Source organism: Pagrus major, chromosome 22 (genome assembly GCF_040436345.1).
Source record: "Pagrus major chromosome 22, Pma_NU_1.0".
Classification (NCBI taxonomy): Eukaryota; Metazoa; Chordata; class Actinopteri; order Spariformes; family Sparidae; genus Pagrus; species Pagrus major.
In genome coordinates, this window is record NC_133236.1 from 8,730,475 (window position 1) to 8,750,911 (window position 20,437).

The 20,437-nt window shown below is 39.3% G+C and overlaps 3 protein-coding genes across 3 annotated transcripts in view; 2 read left to right on the forward strand and 1 right to left on the reverse strand.

Moving 5' to 3' along the window:
- Window positions 1-323: 323 nt before the first annotated feature.
- naa20 (N-alpha-acetyltransferase 20, NatB catalytic subunit) lies at window positions 324-5,439 on the forward strand. Its single transcript, XM_073492752.1, has 6 exons — window positions 324-393; window positions 915-939; window positions 1,200-1,290; window positions 2,911-3,046; window positions 3,486-3,631; window positions 5,102-5,439. The coding sequence occupies exons 1-6, from the start codon at window positions 341-343 to the stop codon at window positions 5,185-5,187; spliced, it is 537 nt and encodes a 178-aa protein (XP_073348853.1). The 5' UTR covers window positions 324-340; the 3' UTR covers window positions 5,188-5,439.
- Window positions 5,440-5,443: 4 nt separating this feature from the next.
- Window positions 5,444-12,859, reverse strand: crnkl1 (crooked neck pre-mRNA splicing factor 1). The gene is given in 17 exon segments (XM_073492750.1): window positions 5,444-5,929; window positions 7,036-7,284; window positions 7,362-7,463; window positions 7,644-7,669; window positions 7,672-7,882; window positions 8,503-8,547; window positions 8,549-8,584; window positions 8,773-8,832; window positions 9,054-9,217; window positions 9,220-9,244; window positions 9,331-9,501; window positions 9,678-9,856; window positions 10,352-10,518; window positions 10,711-10,869; window positions 11,119-11,210; window positions 11,518-11,670; window positions 12,715-12,859. Coding segments are annotated over 17 exon segments (2,277 nt in total). The 5' UTR covers window positions 12,763-12,859; the 3' UTR covers window positions 5,444-5,539.
- A 235-nt stretch (window positions 12,860-13,094) lies between these two features.
- cfap61 (cilia and flagella associated protein 61) overlaps window positions 13,095-20,437 on the forward strand; it is a 41,176-nt gene continuing 33,833 nt past the window's right edge. Inside the window, exons 1-13 of the mRNA XM_073493153.1 lie at window positions 13,095-13,121; window positions 13,249-13,402; window positions 14,094-14,244; window positions 14,513-14,589; window positions 14,881-14,948; window positions 15,037-15,157; window positions 15,338-15,479; window positions 16,378-16,542; window positions 16,767-16,861; window positions 17,866-17,905; window positions 18,285-18,421; window positions 18,614-18,740; window positions 20,127-20,204. Coding sequence (XP_073349254.1) covers window positions 13,260-13,402; window positions 14,094-14,244; window positions 14,513-14,589; window positions 14,881-14,948; window positions 15,037-15,157; window positions 15,338-15,479; window positions 16,378-16,542; window positions 16,767-16,861; window positions 17,866-17,905; window positions 18,285-18,421; window positions 18,614-18,740; window positions 20,127-20,204 — 1,344 coding nt within the window. The 5' untranslated portion in view covers window positions 13,095-13,121; window positions 13,249-13,259. The remainder of the gene's footprint in view (window positions 13,122-13,248; window positions 13,403-14,093; window positions 14,245-14,512; window positions 14,590-14,880; window positions 14,949-15,036; window positions 15,158-15,337; window positions 15,480-16,377; window positions 16,543-16,766; window positions 16,862-17,865; window positions 17,906-18,284; window positions 18,422-18,613; window positions 18,741-20,126; window positions 20,205-20,437) is intronic.

A 20,437-nucleotide genomic window follows, 5' to 3' on the forward strand; every position in this document is an offset into this window, starting at 1 on the left:
GTGTTTCAACTCTTAGGATATTTAATCTGTTAACACGGAGGAAAATGTACCTGTTTTATTATTTATGGTCTGTACCAAAACAGATTTATAATATCTGTTTGTTTCTATTCCTGTGAACAATAACGAGCACAATCTGGAAAGAGGCATAAAATGAATATACTCAAGTCAACCAAGTATAAATACACATTACACATGAGATTGCATTTTGCTCTCGACATTGATTTAACATGTAGTACTTCCGCTCCAGCAGGGGGCGCTGCTCTTTTTCTTCTCGCGTTTTAAAGTAAGCGGAAGTCTCTTTACCTCTATGAGGTTAAAGGACACAGAGCAGCAAGTCAAGATGACAACATTGAGACCGTTTACCTGCGATGATTTATTCAAATTCAACAACATGTGAGTGAAATATTGTCAGTTTCACCATACAGATTATATTCACGAACCAGTCGTCTTGTATTTATGTGGCAGAGTTATGTGTACACCCTGTGTTTGGGGTGCAGCAGCGTTAGCAGGCTAACCAGTGTAGCCAAAGATGAAGGCTGGCTTGAGAGAATGCTGTGCCAAACTCCCTTTAAAAAAGTAGAGAATTTAGGTGTGCGAGTGTCATCGGCAAAATGGATATTTATTAATGTTTGACTGGAATAACCTGCGAATCCTTAGTATCTCCTGAAAATATCGGCACACATTTAATCAGCCAACTGACTGTCGTTTCAGTGAAAGTTAAAATCTATTTGCCGACTAACCCGAGCTAGGTAGCTAGGTAACTTAGTATCTGTCTTTCTCTTAGCTAGGTAGCTAATGTTAGCGTTCGTAAATAAAGTTGACTAGGAAAACATATAACTCTTCGATTGAGTTTGGTTTGTTTGTGTCTTCATAAAATGCATGAAACTAACTAATGTCTGTGTTTTGTCCAACAGCAACCTGGACCCTTTGACAGAAACTGTATCCTTCAGCTATCAATGTCAGCTAATCTGTCATTTATTTTCATGCCATGAATTAGTTTTATAAATCTCACATGTCTCTGTCTTTGGGTCTGGCATATTTCAGCTTGACAACACTTAATTTAAACTCAGTTTAGTAGGTGCATCTGATAGTCTGTAATTGGTGCTGCGGTTGAACTTTATTTAATGCTGCTGTTTCTAATATTAGTGTGTTTCATATCTAACAGCAGTCTGTAGTTTTCTTTGACCTTTGACCTCCAGTATGGGATCCCATTTTACCTTCAGTACCTGGCTCACTGGCCGGAGTACTTCATCGTTGCTGAGGCTCCTGGTGGTGAACTGATGGGCTACAGTAAGTTCTTCTGCTTTGTCAGATTTAAATATTTTATTGTTTAATATGGTTGAGATTGTCTTTTACAAGAAAATTTCCCTTTCATACATTTACATAACAGCTGTTTCTTTTCTCCCTCACAATACAAAAATATACTTGAACAGTTTTTATTTTCAATTTGGTGCACATTAATCTGAAAAGTCCTCTGGTGCATTTACTGTAGTTGTTGGTGGGAAGCACGGATGTTTGTAAAAGAAAATAAATGTCCATATCTGTCCTCATACTGTCAAGACTATCAAGACTGATATATCAAGGCAAAGAAGGTCAGGCAGATCAACGGACCGAAAATATATTTATATAAAAGTTTCCAAAAAAGGGAGAAAATATCATTTAAAATGGAGAATTGTTTTTTTTTTTAAATGTTTAAAGACTAAACATCCTATCTACACTAAATTTTGTGTAATTGAGTTTTGGATTGAAACACAATAAAATCAAGATCCCATAAATATGAGATTGTAACACTGAATTAATACAGTAACAAAAGCAAAATTGAGTAGTGTAGACTCTTAAATGAGTCACACTGTCCCTCTGTGATGATAACAATAATAATAATGGCACTTTTCGACACAGGGTTACAAAGTGCTTTACAGAACAAGTAAAAAACAGTACACACAGTCAATATAAAAACAAGAAAGCATAAAATAGCTCAACAACAGTCAAGATAAAAACACAACATGAATAAAAACAGAGCATATATAGCAGTAATACAAGCAGGATAGAGGGAACATGCCAGGAAGAAACCAAGTATCCTCATGAAATAACCTTCATGTGTGTTTGGGAAAACGAGCAGGTAAAAAACTGAAATTTCCCTACAACGCTTCATTTGTTTCATGTGGCCATGGTCACATGGTAGGGCGCACAAACAGAACATGCAACAATAACAAATCAATAGCGCACAGCTTAAGTTAAAATACACAGATATTAACTAAACAAAGGAAGGACAAATTATTCAAAAAGCACCTAATTTATAAATAAATGAGAGAGCTGACAAAGAGACAAAAGTTTGGAAATATTTCTGTCTCTTTGTCACCACCTGCTGGTCAGTTGATATGATGACACATTAATCATAATGTCTCAGCGTAAACACGCCCTGGTGCGTCTTCATAGCAATTACTATTTCATTCAAGTATAAAACATTTGCCATGTGTGAAGCTGTTTCATGGAGGACAGTTTGACACAGTAGAAAAAGTCTAGGTAGTCTTAACTTTAAACAAAGATTTCCAGACTCAGAAAGCCTTTATCATCTCATCTAAATTGTTACAAATACAATGTGTGCATGTGTCGATGAAACACCAGATTATGCTGAAAATTAAGGATTATATTAAAATTTAAGCATATTGCTGGCCCTAAAAACAAAACCATTGAAATTCAGCATTTTCACCCTGGCCCTTGAACAGATGGTTCTGTTCTTCAAATTGATCATCAAACACTGCATGTTGCATATGAAATGCTCTTTAATTAATTTACATTACAGCCACATATTATCGTTCATCACCACTTTGCTGAGTTTTGGTGTAGTAAATGTAACTCTCTGTGAAGCTCGTGTGAGTCTCTGATCTCACGGTTGACTCTGTTTTTCAGTCATGGGGAAGGCGGAGGGATCTGTGGCTCGGGAGGAGTGGCACGGTCACGTCACAGCTCTGTCTGTCGCCCCGGAATTCAGACGACTCGGCCTCGCCGCCAAACTTATGGAGATGCTGGAGGAAATCTCAGAGAGGTTTGTAACATCACAACACATATTGGACTGTAACATCTGCAGCACAGGCATGACAATTATTTAGAAATTAGATAAGTGTAATGTTAGTGTCACAGGAGCCTGTTCCAATTAAAATTTCAAGGTTTAAATATGCAAATACTGTAATAAAAATTGTATAAATAAAGCAGAATCTGCATTAACGTCTGGCTGTTTGTTTGTGCTGACATGTGGTTAACAAAAATGTGTCAGGTCCCTAAAATTTAAGTATTTCTTTTAGGTAATGGTTTTTCATAGGTTGTTTGTAGCTTAAAATTTGTTAGTTTTGATGTTTTTATTCTGAAAATCATCTCCAGACTCGAGAGCAACAGATGGCGTTGTTGACTGGCTCAGTGAACAGCTGATGACTGAAGTTATCGCCTCATAAAAACGTGTTACTGTGACCTTTATTGTCATCTTGTAGGAAGGGCGGATTCTTCGTTGATCTCTTCGTGCGAGTCTCCAACCAGGTGGCGGTGAACATGTACAAACGTCTCGGCTACAGCGTCTACAGGACGGTGATCGAGTATTACTCAGCCAGCAACGGAGAACCTGATGAAGACGCTTACGGTGAGAGCAGCTCTCAAAACAGAAACCAGATATTGGAGGCAAAAATACAGGATTTTTAATATATTCAGGTTTTGTGTCATGGGTTGATTATTCAGCAAATCAAATTTGCTCCTCTAAGAAAAACCTAAAGGGGCCATTCAGGCGTGTTTAAGTGTTGTAGTTTTTAATGAAGCATCAGTTTTTAGGCTATTTTCCAACCTTTTAGTGAGTTTTATTTTTGTCAAATGACCTTTGAGTGTTAATGTAGCAAAAAGTAAAGATAGTTTTGACAATGGGTCTGCCGCTGTGGTGTGTTCAGGTGCGGGTGTGAGGCTCTGAAACTTGATTGTTCTTCCAAACATCCCAAACTTGGCTGTCATTGACTGTAGTTTTCATAGTAAGCCAAGACAGAACAGAACCAGCAGATATTATACGATATTACCTATGAAAACTACAAACTGTCCCAAAAGAGGGATGCTGCCTGTCTAGCAGTGGGTAGGTAGCCGGGCAATGGATATAAGTTAATGGAGAATATATCATAAGCATGCAATTTTGTGGTATTTGTTAGCCAGCAAGCTAGCTAGATGTAAAAAAAAAAATTTAAAAAAAAGTAGTGTTGATGTAGTCTGTGATCCCCCTGTATTAGTTTGTTGCATAAAGTACAGCAAGTAAAAAGTGGCGTTTAAATATTCAGCATTTAAAGGGCCAGTCCACGCAAATTGCGAGACATTTTTCCGACTAACCTTTGGTAGGATCAATCTTGCAGATAGTTTGGTTTTATTAGCAGAGGTTATAAGTTGTCAGTCTGAGCTTTCTGCTGACCTGATACAGTGGAGGCTCATGGAATTGATACCATAAGCTACCAACACTTTCCTTAAGAACTGGTATTGAAGAAAGTCTCTGTAAAAGCTCTTCTGTGGGTTTTAACAGGGACATTTTCTGCAAAGACAAGCAGCTTTTGAGGTTTATTTTTAATTTTACCTTTGAGAAGTTTCAGAAAACCTGACAAATAAAACAGAATCTACCTGCATGGACAGGTATTACTGGAGCTAAACTAATCTTTACTGTATTTTTGATGAACTGACCCCTTATGACTTTCAATTACCAAACTAACTCTGGATGTGTATCATAAGCAAACTGTGCTGCACATTTATTTGTCTTAGTAACACAAAGCAGCAGAGGGCGCTGTTGCTCCACACAAACTGAATTCAGACTGGGGTTGCAGTCAAATAATCAATAAATGTAATTCTTTGCCTCTTCTCCCTCCTTGACCTCGATGTAATGCATCATAAGTTCAAGGAAAGATGTGAAGAATTAATAAAAACAACTGCAGTGCTCAGACAATTTGACTGCATTTACAGTAGGATTGCAAGGAATAGAGAATTCAAACAGCTGTTGTGGTCATTTCACTCAGTTAAGAACTGTGACGAGCAAAAGAAACTTCAGCTTAGTTTTTAAGAACTGACAGTTTGTCTTGTGTCCTTGTTGCAGATATGAGGAAAGCTCTGTCCAGAGACACAGAGAAGAAGTCGATCATCCCGCTGCCACATCCTGTCAGACCAGAAGACATTGAATAACAGTAGACTGTGGCTCTCTGCATCCTCATAATCATGTTACATTGTACATAAACTGTCACCATTTCTCCCTGCTTTTTCGTCTGAGAGCCACTGATTGTACAAATTTTACTTCCATTAACAGTCGAATTCAGTTTCATTTCCTGTAAATTTTCAATCAACATTTAATTGAGAAACAAGACAACAGGCGAGTTTGACTTGATGTTTGTATAATGCACAAACAAAAACATGGTAATACAATAAAGACTGTTCGCTCATGAGCTCATTTTGTTGTTTGTGGTATAAAACAGATCAGTAGAAAAATCAGTCCAGGATGAACGTCGCTCCTCTCGGGGAAACTCTTCTAAACATGAGTTTAATCTTTATCATCTTCATCGCCGTTCTCGCTCCGTTTCTCCTCTTTCTCTTCGCTCCGGCTCTGCTTCTCCTCTTTCTCTCCATCTTCATCATCACTGTCACTCTCGCTGCTGGTGCTGCTGACGTCATCGTCTCGATCATCGTATGTCGCCTCCTGTTCTGTTTCGGTCGCAGTGTTTCTGTCGGAGCCGTTTTCCGGAGGAGCTGCAGGCTCGTCAGAGGGCGATGTCGTTTCATCCCCTGGAGAGGTTTCTAGATCCTCCTCTGTCGTTTCTACTATCTGCTGCCTCTTCCACATCTTCGCCATGGCCAGCAGTTTGAGGTTAGGCTGGTTGGCTGCGTCTTCTGGGAAGATGTAGTCGTAGTACTCCTCCCAACCTGCGTCCGACTGAGAAAACGAGGAGAACACATTAATACCTGGGATTGGCTGCAACTAAGGATTATTCTGATTATTTATTCCTCTATGACTTTTTTATTTAATTACTCAATGTGTCCAACTAGTAAAGAACAGTCCAGTATACAAGGATATAAAACACAGAAAAGTGACAAATGCTCATATTTGAGAAGCAGAAAAAGTTTTTTTTCTTTGCTAAATAGCTTAATATTGAACTGACTGATCAAGCTCGAGTTCAGTTTAATATTAAGTAAATTCAAAAACATTTAGTGCTGTTTTCTAAAATCAAATATGCTTAATTGGCATGGCATTATAGAATAGTGCCAAAATATTCTAGAGTCAAGATTCATTTATTTTATCACTTCACAGGGTTGTGAAACTAGATGAATTTGCTGCTCCGATAATAAATTAACTATTTTTTATATTGGAGTGTGGAGGATGAGTTAACGAGTCTCAGCCTGAGGAAAGAAGAAGCTTCCAAAATCTAATTATTCCCCCATCAGATCAATCCAAGATTTATATTCACACATTCCATCTTGGGAAAACCTTTGTCTTTTGAATAAGGAAATCTTTTGTAAATCTTCTAAGTTCATGATCACTTAAGAGACTGTTTGGTGCAGTAAAGTCATGAGTAGATTCATTTCTATTTTATTTATTTGACCTTTGTGCCGTCCTGTTCTCACACTGCAATTAAACCCCTGGCATAGTAAAGCAAATACTCTGAGATGTATCTCTGAGATGCATCTTTATATTTATATTTATCGTTTTCCAAGTTATTTAAATTAACAGACAACATTTAAATGAGAAAATAAATGGGCAAGCTTCAGACTAACACAACCTAAAGAGTCTTGAAGAAATCCACATTTTGCCCTGAAGAACTACTTATTTATCAAAAAACTGTTAATCAGTTTATACATAACAGGACTGATGGAAACTTAGTTTTCTACGCTGTACATGTTTAAAAGCTAAAAAGTCTAAGATTTAAAAAAATGACTGGAAAAGAACAAGACCTCCACTGTAAAGGACTTTCTGCTGCCTGCTATCTTCAATTTTACATCATAATGCTGTGCTATAAACCAGTTCTTCTGTTGAGCTCTTACCCCGTCCTCCGCAGTCAGCTTCCTCCTCTTCTTCACCTTCTCCGGCAGCAGCTTCCTCACTCTGTCCCTCGTGCTGTCGGATCCGAACTCCTTCTCGAAGTCGCTCCAGGACTCGAGCAGCATCAGGCGCTCCTCCTTCTCCTCGCAGTTCCTCAGGCTCTTGTTGGCCTCCTCGAAGATCTGCCGGCACTTCTGCAGCCTGTCGGGGCTGTCGATGGACAGCTCGAACTTGGCGTAGCTGATCCAAACCTGCATGAGAGGAAGTTTTTAAGCATTTTGTCCCCCATATATTCAAGGAACACAGAAAGCTAAAATGTTGTTCTCACCTTGACGTGCTGAGTGCGCTGGAGCAGCCTTTTGTAAAGGTTTCTGGTGTTTCCAAACTCCTCCTGCTCAATTTCAAAGTCAATGTAGGACTTCCACAGCACCTGTAAGATAACGGACACACATTCTGAAATGATCAACAAATGAATTTCTATGTGCAGAACAAACTACGGCCTTTATGTAGAAGCTTAAACTTGTTGGTCTGAGTGAGACCGTCTGAGCAATGCAGTAGTATTTCTTTAGTCAATAATAAATGGTTATATGAACGAATATGCAGTCAGTACCTCTGGCATGTCGAGTCGCGGTTGTCGATGGCGAGCTCGAAGATGCCGCGGGCTCTCTCCGTGTCTCCCAGGATCGTCTCCAGCTCAGCAAACTTGATCCAGGTGGTGCAGTTCTCTGGACTAAACTCCAGGTATTTCTCATACAGCTTCCTGCAGCGGTCAAACTCACGCAGCTGCAGCTCAAGCTCAATGTAGCCCTTCAGCAGCTTGTTCTTCGGACATTTACCGATTGCTGTACCCTGAGAGGAGAAACAAAAGAGTGGAAAACACAGGTCAAACTGAGTTCATTTGCAGAAAGTTTGTCAAGTTCCTTAGATATTGAGGAAACTCGTACCTGTTTAAGCATCTTAGCCAGAGTAAAATTCAAGCACTAAATCAAAAATATCACGTCTAAATTTTTACTAAAAAGTCACTTTCTTTATTTTACCTGCTGTTCATTAACTTCAACTTCAATAAATTTTACTTTTGATTGTTTTGATCATGGTTATTTAATGCTTTATAATTTCAGAGTAAAGGATCAAAAGTAACAGTCTACATATGTTTTTAATTTGTGTGTCAGTTGTTTCAAGGCTAAATAAAGACATGACATGACATGTTTAGCTAGTTAAATAAGGGAATAAAAGAAATAAATGCTTCAGTTTGGGAACATTTATGTAATGTAAGACAGCTAATATCAAAACAGGTAAACTTGTTATTATAAACCTTTAGATTGACAGTCCATGAACAAGTATTCCACTAGGATGCTATTTCCAAGCTTATTTCTCTTTTTTTGCGCTGGTCTCCATGTTGATCTAAAAGTATGTTATAATAAATTTATAAGTACATAATTTTAAAACTCATCAGTTCTGCTGAATCTTACCATGACCCTTCTGGCTCCCTGCAGGTTCTTCTGTCGGATCTCAAAACTGAGCGTAAAGCAGCCACATCTTAGCAAACGTGAACTGAAACGAAAACATGACACACGATTATCACAATCTGAGTAATAACAGTACCTTGACTTTAACTGTTATATCAACTACACCAGCATTCTGTTTACATTCAGAGATACCAGTATTGTATGTATTATCAGAGAAATAACAGAGAGTCAGGACTTATTCTAACAAAGTGGAAAATCAAACATCCAAATTACCTTTTTATGTGGGATGAGATCCAGACATGCCTGATACACCTGCCTCGTTCTCTCAGGATCCTGATCAAACAATAATAAAGGTTTATTCAACAAATTTAACAGAGCTTATTGTTGATTTAGTATCTGTTTTTCATTGTGATGACATCTTAATCAATTTGAAATTAAGCTGATTGGCTGAGAGAATGACTGAGCGGGTTAATGAGGAATCGTATAATAATTGGTCTCTTTAGGTAAAATGAGGGTAGTTGTTGATGATGATGAAGAAAAGTAACTGAACTGACCTTGACCTCCAGCTCTTCGTACAGAGCGTAGTTGATCCACAGGTAGATGTATCGTTTCCAGTGTCTCTTCTCCTGGATGGGGGGCATGTTGGCGATGGCTCTCTCATAAACCTCTCTCACTGTGTCTGGGTCAGCGTCGTTCTCCACCAAGCGAAGGTAATCAACCAGGCGTCGTAGTTGTGTGGGTTTGCCTGAGAGGAACAGAAAAATGTTAGTGATGAAGACAGGAAGTAACGTTTACACCCACTGGTCAGACTGTTTTGCACCAACTAAATACCTTGACTTCCTCCTCATACTGGAACCTTCTCTTGCTGACGATGACATCCTCGATACCTCTTCGATCTCCAAACTTCTTCTCAAACATGGTGTAGTACTTGAAGAGCTCCTGTGCCTGGTGTTTAGGGATTCTGTCCAAAGCGTACTTATAGATCACCCGAACACGTTCAAACTGTAAAGGAAGGGACATCATACAATCAGAGTCATTCGGCAAGCACAAAGAATGTAAGGACAAAGATATGAACATTTTTAACAACTCTCCAGCAGAACAAGAAACAAAAGGACTGAGGCTGTAATTTGAATTCATACAGTCTGTTACAGGTGAGTTTTGTACTGAGCTGCACAAACCTCTTTCTGTGTCTCCTCAAACTTGGCGAAGGCCACAAAGAGGTTTTCGTCCACATGTTCCTCCCCGAAGAACTCCACTGCCCTCTCGTACACCTTCCTGCCATGGGCGATGTATCCATGCTTCTCTTCAAAACGAGCGTATTTGATCCAGTTCTTCACTTCAGGGTGAACCATGACGAGTGCAGAGGAGTTAAGGAATTTTTACATGACAAAATAAATATCATCCAAAGGTCACAAGATGTCATCTACTGATGTGTCTGATCAGAGCAGACAAAATTAAACATGACTGGTATGAATTGGGGGTGCAACAAATGATCAGTATGAAAATTATCATATTGACACTTGTGTTAGTAACTGCATTATACATTTTACATAATTTGTCATGCTATTTTATTTATGGTATTTTATTGTAAAGCACTTTGGTCAACCCTGGTTGTTTTAAAATATCCTTCATAAATAAGCTGGATTTGATTTATAAATAGTTAATATAATTTGCTGTGTTCTTATCTTGAAGGTTTTATGAATAGTCACTTTTCCTGTTCAGTCCTTGTTGCTGCTGTCTCCCTCTCCAACATAAACATGAAGTCACAGAGATGAAATCTCTCCTAACACCACCTCCTCTCAGTAGTTTAATCCTCCCAACACAATGCATTTAAACGCAAATAAAAGGATATATCGCTCATATATAGTGCGGCCTTTGTCCACTTCCTTGTAGCGCAGCTCAAAGTTGATGTAGGAGTGCCAGGCCTGCTCCTCAGGCTCCCACTCCATCCAGCGCTCAAACACCTGCCGGCAGCCGGCCACGTTTCCCAGCATCTCCTCCATGTACGTGTACTTGTACCTTTAACAGGACAAACAATCAAACGTAAATAAAGTAGGCAGTAGATATATTGATAGCCATGTCATAAAGTAATAATAATAGGCTACAAGTACACACTAAAGATTCTCCATCTGCCCTTTTAAGCACATAGATCCAAGTGTTCCACTTCCTGTATTTTCTAATGTAAGCAGCAAATATGAATTTCATTCATACCAGAACTGGTTGACTCGTGGGAGGATGGTGATGGCTCTGTCCCAGATGTTGCGGGCATGGTTCACCTGACGGCTCTTCATCTCCATCTCGGCATACTTCAGCCACAGAGTGATGTTGCGGTGATCGACGTCCAGCGCTCGCTCGTAAATGGAACGAGCCCTGAAAAAAGAGGAGGCAGCGATGAGGGAAGATCAGCAGAGAAATTTCTGTTGTAACAGAAACTCTGTGTAAAACAGGCCAAATTTAGCTGCAATATCACATCAGATTTCTTCTTCTTTCTTTTTTTGCCAAAATACTGACACCCTCAACATGAAAAGGACTTAATGCAGCGTGATGCAGAGGTTCAACAGTACTGACAGTTGTAACACTACTGAAATGTTGCAGTAAAATTGGATTCAGGAACAGTACCTCTGGATCTCCTTCAGGCTTTCCTCCCATTGTGCGTATTTGATCCAGTTACTGATGACAGTTCGATTCTTTCTGATGTTGTCCTCAAACCCCTGAAAGAAAAGACAACAATTTGACGAAAAGTCATAAAACAAAAGAGTTGTCTTTCTGAGGGTTCATTTGTTTCTGTTAAATTTTTGCTCTCGTTTCATTAAAGTCATAACATGAGCATTTGAGTGAATATGAGTCTTGGAATACAAGTATAATCACCTGATCTCACAGCTCAGACTTTAAAATATGGTGTATTGGACAAGTATTGATACTATAATTGGAGAATCTGAGTTGTTTTGGTCAGATTTCACACTGCGCATTTTCATCAGAACAAGCAGTCAGTGGAGATAATGACATGTGAGCACATACCTTTCTCTTCTTGAGTTTATAATCATTCAGCTCCTCTTCATCAGTGATCTTCTGTTTTGGTGGGGGTGGCAGAAGTTCGAGCTCCCTCTCTTTGGCTTCCCTAAGCAGCTGCTCAGCAGTGATCTGAACCTCTGCAGGAGCTTTATTCTTCACCTGAAATGCGAGAAAAAGTCATTTAACATGATGTTGCTCCAGTCCTGAGCATTGTGTTTTGATGTTCTTCATGTCTTACTGCTGAATAATTCAGTTTCTTTTTATCCCTTAACATAATGATCTTGTGCAATAAGTTTTCAACACAAAACTTAGAAGAATAGAAAATGTTTCATGAAGTAAATATTGGAAATGTTCTCGAGGTTACTGGGTGCAAATGACTGTGTGTGTTTCAGTATTATAGCAGAGAAAGAAGGAAGATGTATTTAATAGTGTAGTGTACAACTGGTTCTATGTACCATATGAATGTTTATTGGAGTGGATGACATAATACTTGATTTCTTAATACACAGCTATATCCAGGTTCAACACCATTATCCATACGCACAGTTAGGTTTATAGTAAATTATAAAACTTTACCATTTTTTTCTGTTCTGACGAGTGCAAGACTTGACATGTGGGGAGCTTTAAATGTGATCTAAACTTGTGTTATTTGATCTTTTTTCCAAACAACGAGTGTGTATAAGGTGCCTTATGCGTCCATGTGGGCTTGGCACTTGTATGTGCATGAAAACAAACCGTTATTACTACGACTATTAGCACTACCATTAAGTGTTTAATATGGAGCCAACTCAGGTTATCATGCTAAAATGCTAAATCTAAGCCTACCAGTTTGTCACTTACACAAAACCAGGAATAACTACGCAATATAGGATTAAAACAACACGTTTAGGCAACCCCCAAGAAGCGCAGCCTGGTGGGGAAATACAACGTCCTCAGTTAGCTTATGTGTGAAAGTCAGCTTAGCAGGTTTTCGAGCTCATGTTGTTTCCGCCTGGCTAACTTTAGTACCCTAAAATAACAACTGCATGTATATTCGTATCCGATGTTTCAGATATATGAGATCTAACCTTGTTAGAAAGCAAACACAAGCGTTATCTGGCGCTAGCTCGAGAAGTTCGCTCCGTTCAACTTTAGCGCTAACTGTTAGCATTAGCTTAGTCGAAGTCAGCTCGTGGCTCCTGTTATTGAGTTTTGGCTTCTTACCTTCGCCACCTTCGGTATCCGCTGTTTGCCCGCCGCGGTGGACGCCATTTCGCCGGCAGGTTAACTCAAAGTTTTACCAAACTTACTTAAAATGTTTCGACAACAACAAAACTGTGAGAGAAACGATTCGTTCACATCCACCGCCAGCCACCATGACAGTACCCAGCATGCCTTGCGACAGTTCCCATTAACCCCTGGTGCAGCGTTCTGTTACCATGGTTACATAGATTGGGGTTAGCTAGCTAGCTAATCCTGCGACGAAAAGTTACAGTTCTATGGCGCTAACGCTAACTTTACTTTTCAGTTAGTTCGTTAGTTTCTCATTTCTAATTTCAGACAAGAGTTATAGGATATTAAAAAAATACAAGACTGACGTTGTAGTTCACTGGGAGATAAATCTTTTACAGGTAAGTAACAGTTCATGGTTCTGGCTAAAATTTACACATTTAGCTAGATTATTATCTAACTTTTATTCGTTCTTGTTGTTGGTATCGTCGTGGCTGAAATGACACCGTCCCGCTCTATTAAAATCAGTCCAGGTGAAGATGAGGACCATAACTTCACCCAGTGGTCAAGAAGAAGCTGTTACTGTCAGAAGGAGTGAATCAGCGGATGCTCAGGGGATTGACAGCCTCATCAGCCCTTCGTCTCTGGCGGTTTTTGGAAGGGTCAATGTAATTCATCTGCTGTAAGACACAACATTTAAATTGTGTCTTTTTTTTAGTATAGAGAACCGACAGTAATTATCAAGCTTTCTGGATAGAGACACAGAATAAATTGGCTAGTCTTCAAGGCTACCTAAGCGGTCCATGAATTTGACAACCTGACAACTTACCACAGTAGTTTTATTCAACTTTCTATTTAGTCAATGTTAACTCACTTGTTTATTCTACTGCTGATTGTACAAAAGGCTCATTTTTGCACCATGAATACATCATAACTTATTAATTCTTTAATTCTTTATTTTTGAAAAGGGGCAGTGTACATTAATCAACCTTCACACAAATGTAAGTGCAAGCTGAATGACTAGTTATTATCAGCAGTCTCTTCGCCTGATGTTACATTCAGTTACACCTGTTGTACTGGGTTACCGTTTATTCTGTACATATCAATCCACAGTACGTATTGGCTTATTATTCATTCTGTGTAAGTTTCCTAGTGTCATTCATTCATATTATATATCTACAGTATATGCACTGTTTTCACTGGTACTTAATCTGTGTAATGTCTGTGAAAGCTTGCCTTGTGAGTAATCATATGACATACAAACAGAATTCTTCCAGCATGTTTTCGTAAAAAGTCACTGACAAAGTGTTTTGATGTCATCCCAATATGATTCTCTGCTTCCTGTTTCCTCTCTGCTCTCCGTCACCTTCCAGAGAGAAAGCCAATCTGGCCGTGACTCTGGCCAATGAAAAGGATGACATTGTGGCCCACGCTTCGTTTTTCGATCACCCTGTTGGAGACTTGGTGGATCCGGCTCACTGGGAACCTTTCCTGCAGAAACACTTCAGAGCTGAAAAATGCACAGTCTGTATCAGTCATAAATTCAGACAATACTGGAGACAGCTGCTGATATAGAGTTGTTTTTAAGATGAATACTGTTTATGCATGCTAACAGGTTTTAATTATAAAGTCACATCTTTGGCCCCTACAGAACTAATCTGGCTGTATGCGCATACTAAGACTTTTTCACTATTTGAAGTTGAAGTAAAGTTATTTTTTAGGTCAGGTGAGATAAAAGTGAACTGACAGCTGCACTGGAGAAAACTAAAGCTAATTTTTCTTCCCTCTGCAGCCTTTGAACACACTCTACCTCCACCTTTTTGTGGCACAGCCGAATTTCGTCACAGCAAGTGTAAAGGAAATAATGAGGTATGACAAAACAAGGGCAATTTGGTTTTAGTTTAGTTTTTTCAGTATTCTTATCTGGAATATTTACTTTCCAAATATAGCCTTACGTGTCAATACATTTGATGTGTGTGTGGTATAGCAGTTATAGACAGCTGGACTGTAAAAAAAATGAACATGACACTGGTTCAATTCCTAAAAGTCATGATTATTTTAAACGGTAGTTACTCTAAGGTACTTTGGTAGAAACAGTAACAGGTTAATGCAATGTCTGCCAAATTATAATCCCCTTTGCTGTTCTGATTCTTTTTGCAGGGCTGTCTTTAATGCAGTCGGAGAGCTTGAATACATCTGCCTGGTCAGCCCAAACATTGGTGTTTTAGGTGAAGATCATTTTAAATTCATTGTTAATTTACCAGTTATTCAAAAACTTGAATAGAGTTGTGAGTCTTATGATTGCTGTTTGTCCAGAGCCAGCACTAGAGGAGGTGTTTCAGCCGTTAAAGCACCTGACTGACCCTGGACCTCAGTGTTTGGCATTCATCTGCAAAAGACAAGAGCTCTGTCCAAGGCTTCATATCCGCCCAGCCAGGTGAACATAGAATCAGCTTAGAAAACAATGACATTTTTAAAGAACTGCTGCGTTACTGATAATTATTAATGGATTAAGCAGTATCAGCAAGTAAGAGAGTAATTTGAATCATTGTAATTTAAAAAATATTGATTGGTGGAGCTTTAACGTGTTGGCTACTCCTCTTTTTGTTCATTACAGGGTTGAAGATCACGATGATATCATGCACTTATTTGCAGAGCAGACAAAACTACTACAAACTACAGACATAGTGGATCAGCCGTACTTCCTGGCAGAGCTCATTGAGGCCCAGAATGAGGAGAACTGCACCGCTGTGTGTGAGGTTTGTTCCAACTTTAATTTTAGTTTAAGTAGACAAACCATTTACAAACATCCCTCCCGGTTGTCTGATCTTGTGTGTGAGATGTGATTTGTTCCTGGTCATTTCTGATCCTCTGCTCCAGTCTGAACATAATGTAATAGCAGCTCAGTGATGATGCTTTGACTGATTGTCAGGGACCCTGCTGGGGTCTGTTCCCTCGGGACCTGGAAGACGACAGATCTTCTCTCCCCTCCCCGCCAGTCGGGCTGACATGTGTTCATGGCAGCATATGGCAGATACGAGCTGATACTTGGCCAAGACATGCTCTCACTGAACATATTGTGTCCAGACATCTGAAGCATTTTGGGCTTTTTGTCTGAATATGTTCAGCACTCAGAGAACAAACAGTCAAACATTGCCCCAGAGGGTTGGGCTGTTCACTCTGCTCTCTTCAACTTTTTGTCAAACTACAGAATATGTCATTTTAGTATTTTGGGTATTATATTATTACCTTTTTTTATGTGTCCTTATCATGATTTCAATCCAAATTCAATCCAGCATGAGAATTAATAGCTGGAAGTGGAGATTTCTGTCTCACATTCTGAATAGGGTAAAAATGTTAACTAATTGATATCAAAATGAAACTTCCCCAGTTAATTGCTTGCATTAAGACAAATATTTTTTGAATTACAAGTTTTCTGATATTTTATATTTATATATGCACCAATTTGCATAAACGTCCAGAACATAAATCGGAACTAAAACAAACACCTAAATGTGTATGTTGTGTGTGAAAATGGTAAAACCTTCATTAACTAGTAGAAGGCTGCTGTGTTATAGACATACTGTATATTACATTCAAAGGGAAATACGAGTATGAGTTTATGTATTGATGTCTGTGTGTTCCTGCTCTCCACAGAGCGATGGAGTGGTCGTTGGCTTCATCAGCGTCACTTCTGATGTTGATTTAAAACAGCTGCACAGCTTCGAGTTGAGCGAGTTTGATGGTTTGTACAAACGAATAAAACACGATGAAGCTGCTGCTCAGCCTGACTCAAGTAAAGATGAAGAAGATTCACAGCAGGTAACTTAACTGCACCTCTGTAAATACACTTAACTCACATTACAGATAAATAGAGACACAATGAAGCTTACACTCACAAATAGGAAGCATCTCAGTGGTGTCTCCCTGCTGGAATTCTTTAATGAATGCAATTAAAGTCATGATTATGATATAAAAAATTGTTTTATTGTTATGTTCTTCTTTGTGGCATGTTTGTTGTTATTGACACTCTCACCTCTATGCAGGAGAAGACACAGTCGAATGGAGCAGGACAATTTTCAGAGAAATCCAACGCTTTCTGTATTCAGTTCTTTGCTATTGACAAGAGTTATGAAATGAGGTAAGGTCAGGATGAGGTCTTGGTTTTGAGTAATAATGAGCAAGCTTTCAGTGCCTCAGATATGAGGCTAGAGAAGTGATCGTAAATATTGGCAGTGCCGAAAATAAAATTAGGCATTGAAGACAAAGTCTAAACTTGAAGGGAAAATGGTGGCATTGAAATGTTTGTATTTGAAAAAGTTGTATTGGCACTGAAACAAATCTTTGGGACTGGAAAAAACAATAAAAATGAAAAAATGAAACACAGACATTAAAAACTATTATAATTTTTTTCTATTTTGATGTGTTTTTCATTGACAAATTGTCAGATTATAATATTATATTATTATTTTCCTTATGTTTGTCTTTTTTCAATTAAGCTTTCTCAGTGTCACTGGTTTTCATGTGAATTGTGAAAAACGACAGAGAGAAACAGACTTACTTACGCATTGAGAGTTTCAGGTGAACTCGTGCAAATATTTCAATGCCAGTGTTCCCATTTTCAGTTCAGACTTTGTTTTCAGTGCCAAATTTCCTTGTTCACTTCTCACTAAAATCCATTTAATCAAAGTTAGATACCAAAAGAAGGTTTGCAAATCTGGAAATATATTTTGAAAAGTATACCATATCATAAATATGAATATTTTTCCAGTCAGAAATGGATTTTTGAGGCGTTGCTGATGGCAGCTGTCCAGAGTTGCATCAGTCATATGCTGTGTTAAAGCAGGGAGAGTGACTGTTAGTTGGCTCCCGCTGAGCTCCTCTCACCACCGCCTTACCTCCCAGCTGTTACTGAATATGAAGTCGAGGCGCTTCCTGCCGAGAGTGAGCATGTTATTAATGAGAGCTGCACCTAAAGTGACAGCAAGGCAGAGCTGAAAGCGAGAAGTTGAGCTGGAAGCGGCGGGCAGATTGGTCGGCCAGTTGTTCCGCCACACTGATCACCAGATTTGATTCTGAAGTTGGCACAGACATTTTTTCACTTAACTTCCCCTTCCTCTTCTTCGTCTTCTCCTTCTCTTACAGATCAGTGGATTTTATTCCATATGCATTCAAACTCTTTCCTGTGAGTATTAATTTGCACATGACATTTAAATCATTTGACTCATGTTCTCCACCAGAAAAGAAGCATATGTTAATGAGCTATACAAACAGACAGATCAAATAAGCCAAAGATAAATGTCACTGAACAAGAGGTTAAATAAATTCTCCTTTGTCCCTGGAATGATAATTTGTGCCAGATGTGTGCAAGGTACAGAAATAAGTTTCAGTCTGTAATTATAAACACTGGATTCCTTTACACATCAGGAGGGATTTTAATCTTATCGAATAGACATGACTTTGATTTTCAGGTTTTGGAAAGTTAATAAAGAGTAAGATCCCCGCAAACTCTTGATGATATATTCTGCTCATTGAAGTGTGTGTGTCTCGTGTCTGCCTGCCAGGACCTGGACTTCTGCATCATCACTGTCCCGATGCTGTCCCCTGAGTTCCTGTTGCTGCAGAACTTCCTCAGGGTGCCGCACCGCACCACCACCTTGCTGCCATATGAACTCTACATATTCCCCCGGACCGGACTCAGGTGGGTCATCTTAGTTAATTTTTGTCTACTTCTCATAGGTAGCATCAGAACGTCACTGTGCCTGCCAGGATAGCAAGTTTGCCACTTTAGTATTTTCAGTGTTCATGGAGGAGGTCTCTACCTGTAAATGTAAATGACGTGTACAGACGAGTGACCCTCTGTCTGTGGTAACGGTGCTGGTTGTCCCAGCAGGAGTGTGGAGGTGAGGCCGGCTGTGGCTGCAGACCGGCCGGCTGTCTCTGATCTGGTGAAGGGTCTGAGTCTGAAGAAGTCCCTGCTGCAGGACCTGGACTGCTTCTATGAGACATGCAGAGACCCGGTCAGTCAGCACAGACATCAAACACACCACCTTCAGTTACTCTAAGCACTGTTGATTTCATTCTTGTGTTTCCTTCAGACTGCAGGCTGCAGTTATGATGCTGATGGAAGCCTGCTTTCCCATAGTGATCAATAGTAATCATGTAACCAACACAAAGAAACATTCCCTCTGGCTTTGTTACTTTCTTAATCCTATATTTGTCCCCGCCACTCTTACAGGTTCAGTTTTATTTTATTACTAATAACTCTCTCAACATTTTCCTCTTACTGTCCAGATACCAAAACCCAGGCGAGAGAAGCGCTGAGTTTATTAAAATGTTAATACAATCAACAGTCTCACAGCAATTCATTTTCATAAACAGCAGCCAGTGCTATTGGTTCATTTTCCCTTGGGTTGTGCCTCTCAGGCTACAGGCTGCCCTATTGAACACTGCAGACTCTACTCAGGGCTAAAATACTCCTGAGGTAACAAATATTTATCCAACATGCTTATATTTTGAATTACATATTCTCCTAAATAGACACTAAAGTAGAACACAGAGACAAAGAGGACAGAGCTCTTTATAGTAAAGATGTAAATACGGTGTTATTATATATTTGATTTAAAGTAGGATTACTGCCTTTATAATACAATATTATTTAAATATTAAACTCAATAACCAATTTCACCATAATATGTTAGATTCATATAAATGTATCTTAATGCAAGTAACACTGAGACTTCACTGTGCCCTCCACTTCTGAAACCAAACCTACACCCATGTTCCGACATTATTCCCCCCCATCCTGTCTTTGAATACACAATGTATTTACCTTCTCATGTTTTTTACTTGCCCATCTTTATTCTTTATTTATGGCATAGCAGTGTGCCACTACAACCAAACTACTACCAATTTTCTCCAGCCTGCAATACGGTCCATGTTTGTGGACCCCAGGAAGACGAGCTGCCTGAGGGCACAATTAATGGGGATCCTCACAAATAAACAACTGTTTGGAAGTAATTTTAATTAGTGTAAACAGTAAATAGAGAAAATATCAAGGTTGAAATTCTAACTGTGCCCCTGTTAACTTTTAAAATGAAACGATGATTGTTTTGGACAGTCGAGTGTGACTAGAGCTGGTGACGATGATTGTCTTGGAATAACGAGGAATATCGCACGTATGCCAGGGAACAGATTGGTGAGAATTCAGCTGAACGGATTTTCCTCTCTGACTGACACCCCAGCTGTCACTGCTGCAGCTCCAAAACTGATAATTACTTCTCAAATGAGAATGCAGCCACTTCATGAGTATTCATGGCACCGGACTGATACGAGGAGGTTCAATATTCAGTTCAATACACACATGTATATTCACATGGATTTTGTGTTGTTGTGTTGTTTGTCAGGACGGGGTGCCGCTGCAGGCCTTCGTGGCCCAGGTGGACAGTCAGGTTGTGGGGATTCTGATCATGAGTGACGAGCAGGTAGGTGCAGTTTACACCTCATCGTCCTCAGATGAACCTGAAACGATGGTGGATGTTTTTGGTTCTGTATCAATAAGGGCTTAATTGAAAACTTTTTACTTATAAAACATTTCTTCACAGCGCAATTATCATGAATACAGGTTGCATTGTGGGAATTGTAGGATCCAGAGCTTTTCAAGCATCCCCCTGATTCTGCTGCACTGATTCTAACTATCTGTCTCCCCATTCCCCCA

Bases quoted from the DNA above. Each gene is read 5' to 3' on its own strand.
- naa20 (XM_073492752.1), top strand. From the start codon at position 341: ATGACAACATTGAGACCGTTTACCTGCGATGATTTATTCAAATTCAAC. The intron at 940-1,199 runs GTATCCTTCAGC...TTTGACCTCCAG, and splicing joins TGGACCCTTTGACAGAAACT to TATGGGATCCCATTTTACCT. The intron at 3,047-3,485 runs GTTTGTAACATC...GTCATCTTGTAG, and splicing joins CTGGAGGAAATCTCAGAGAG to GAAGGGCGGATTCTTCGTTG.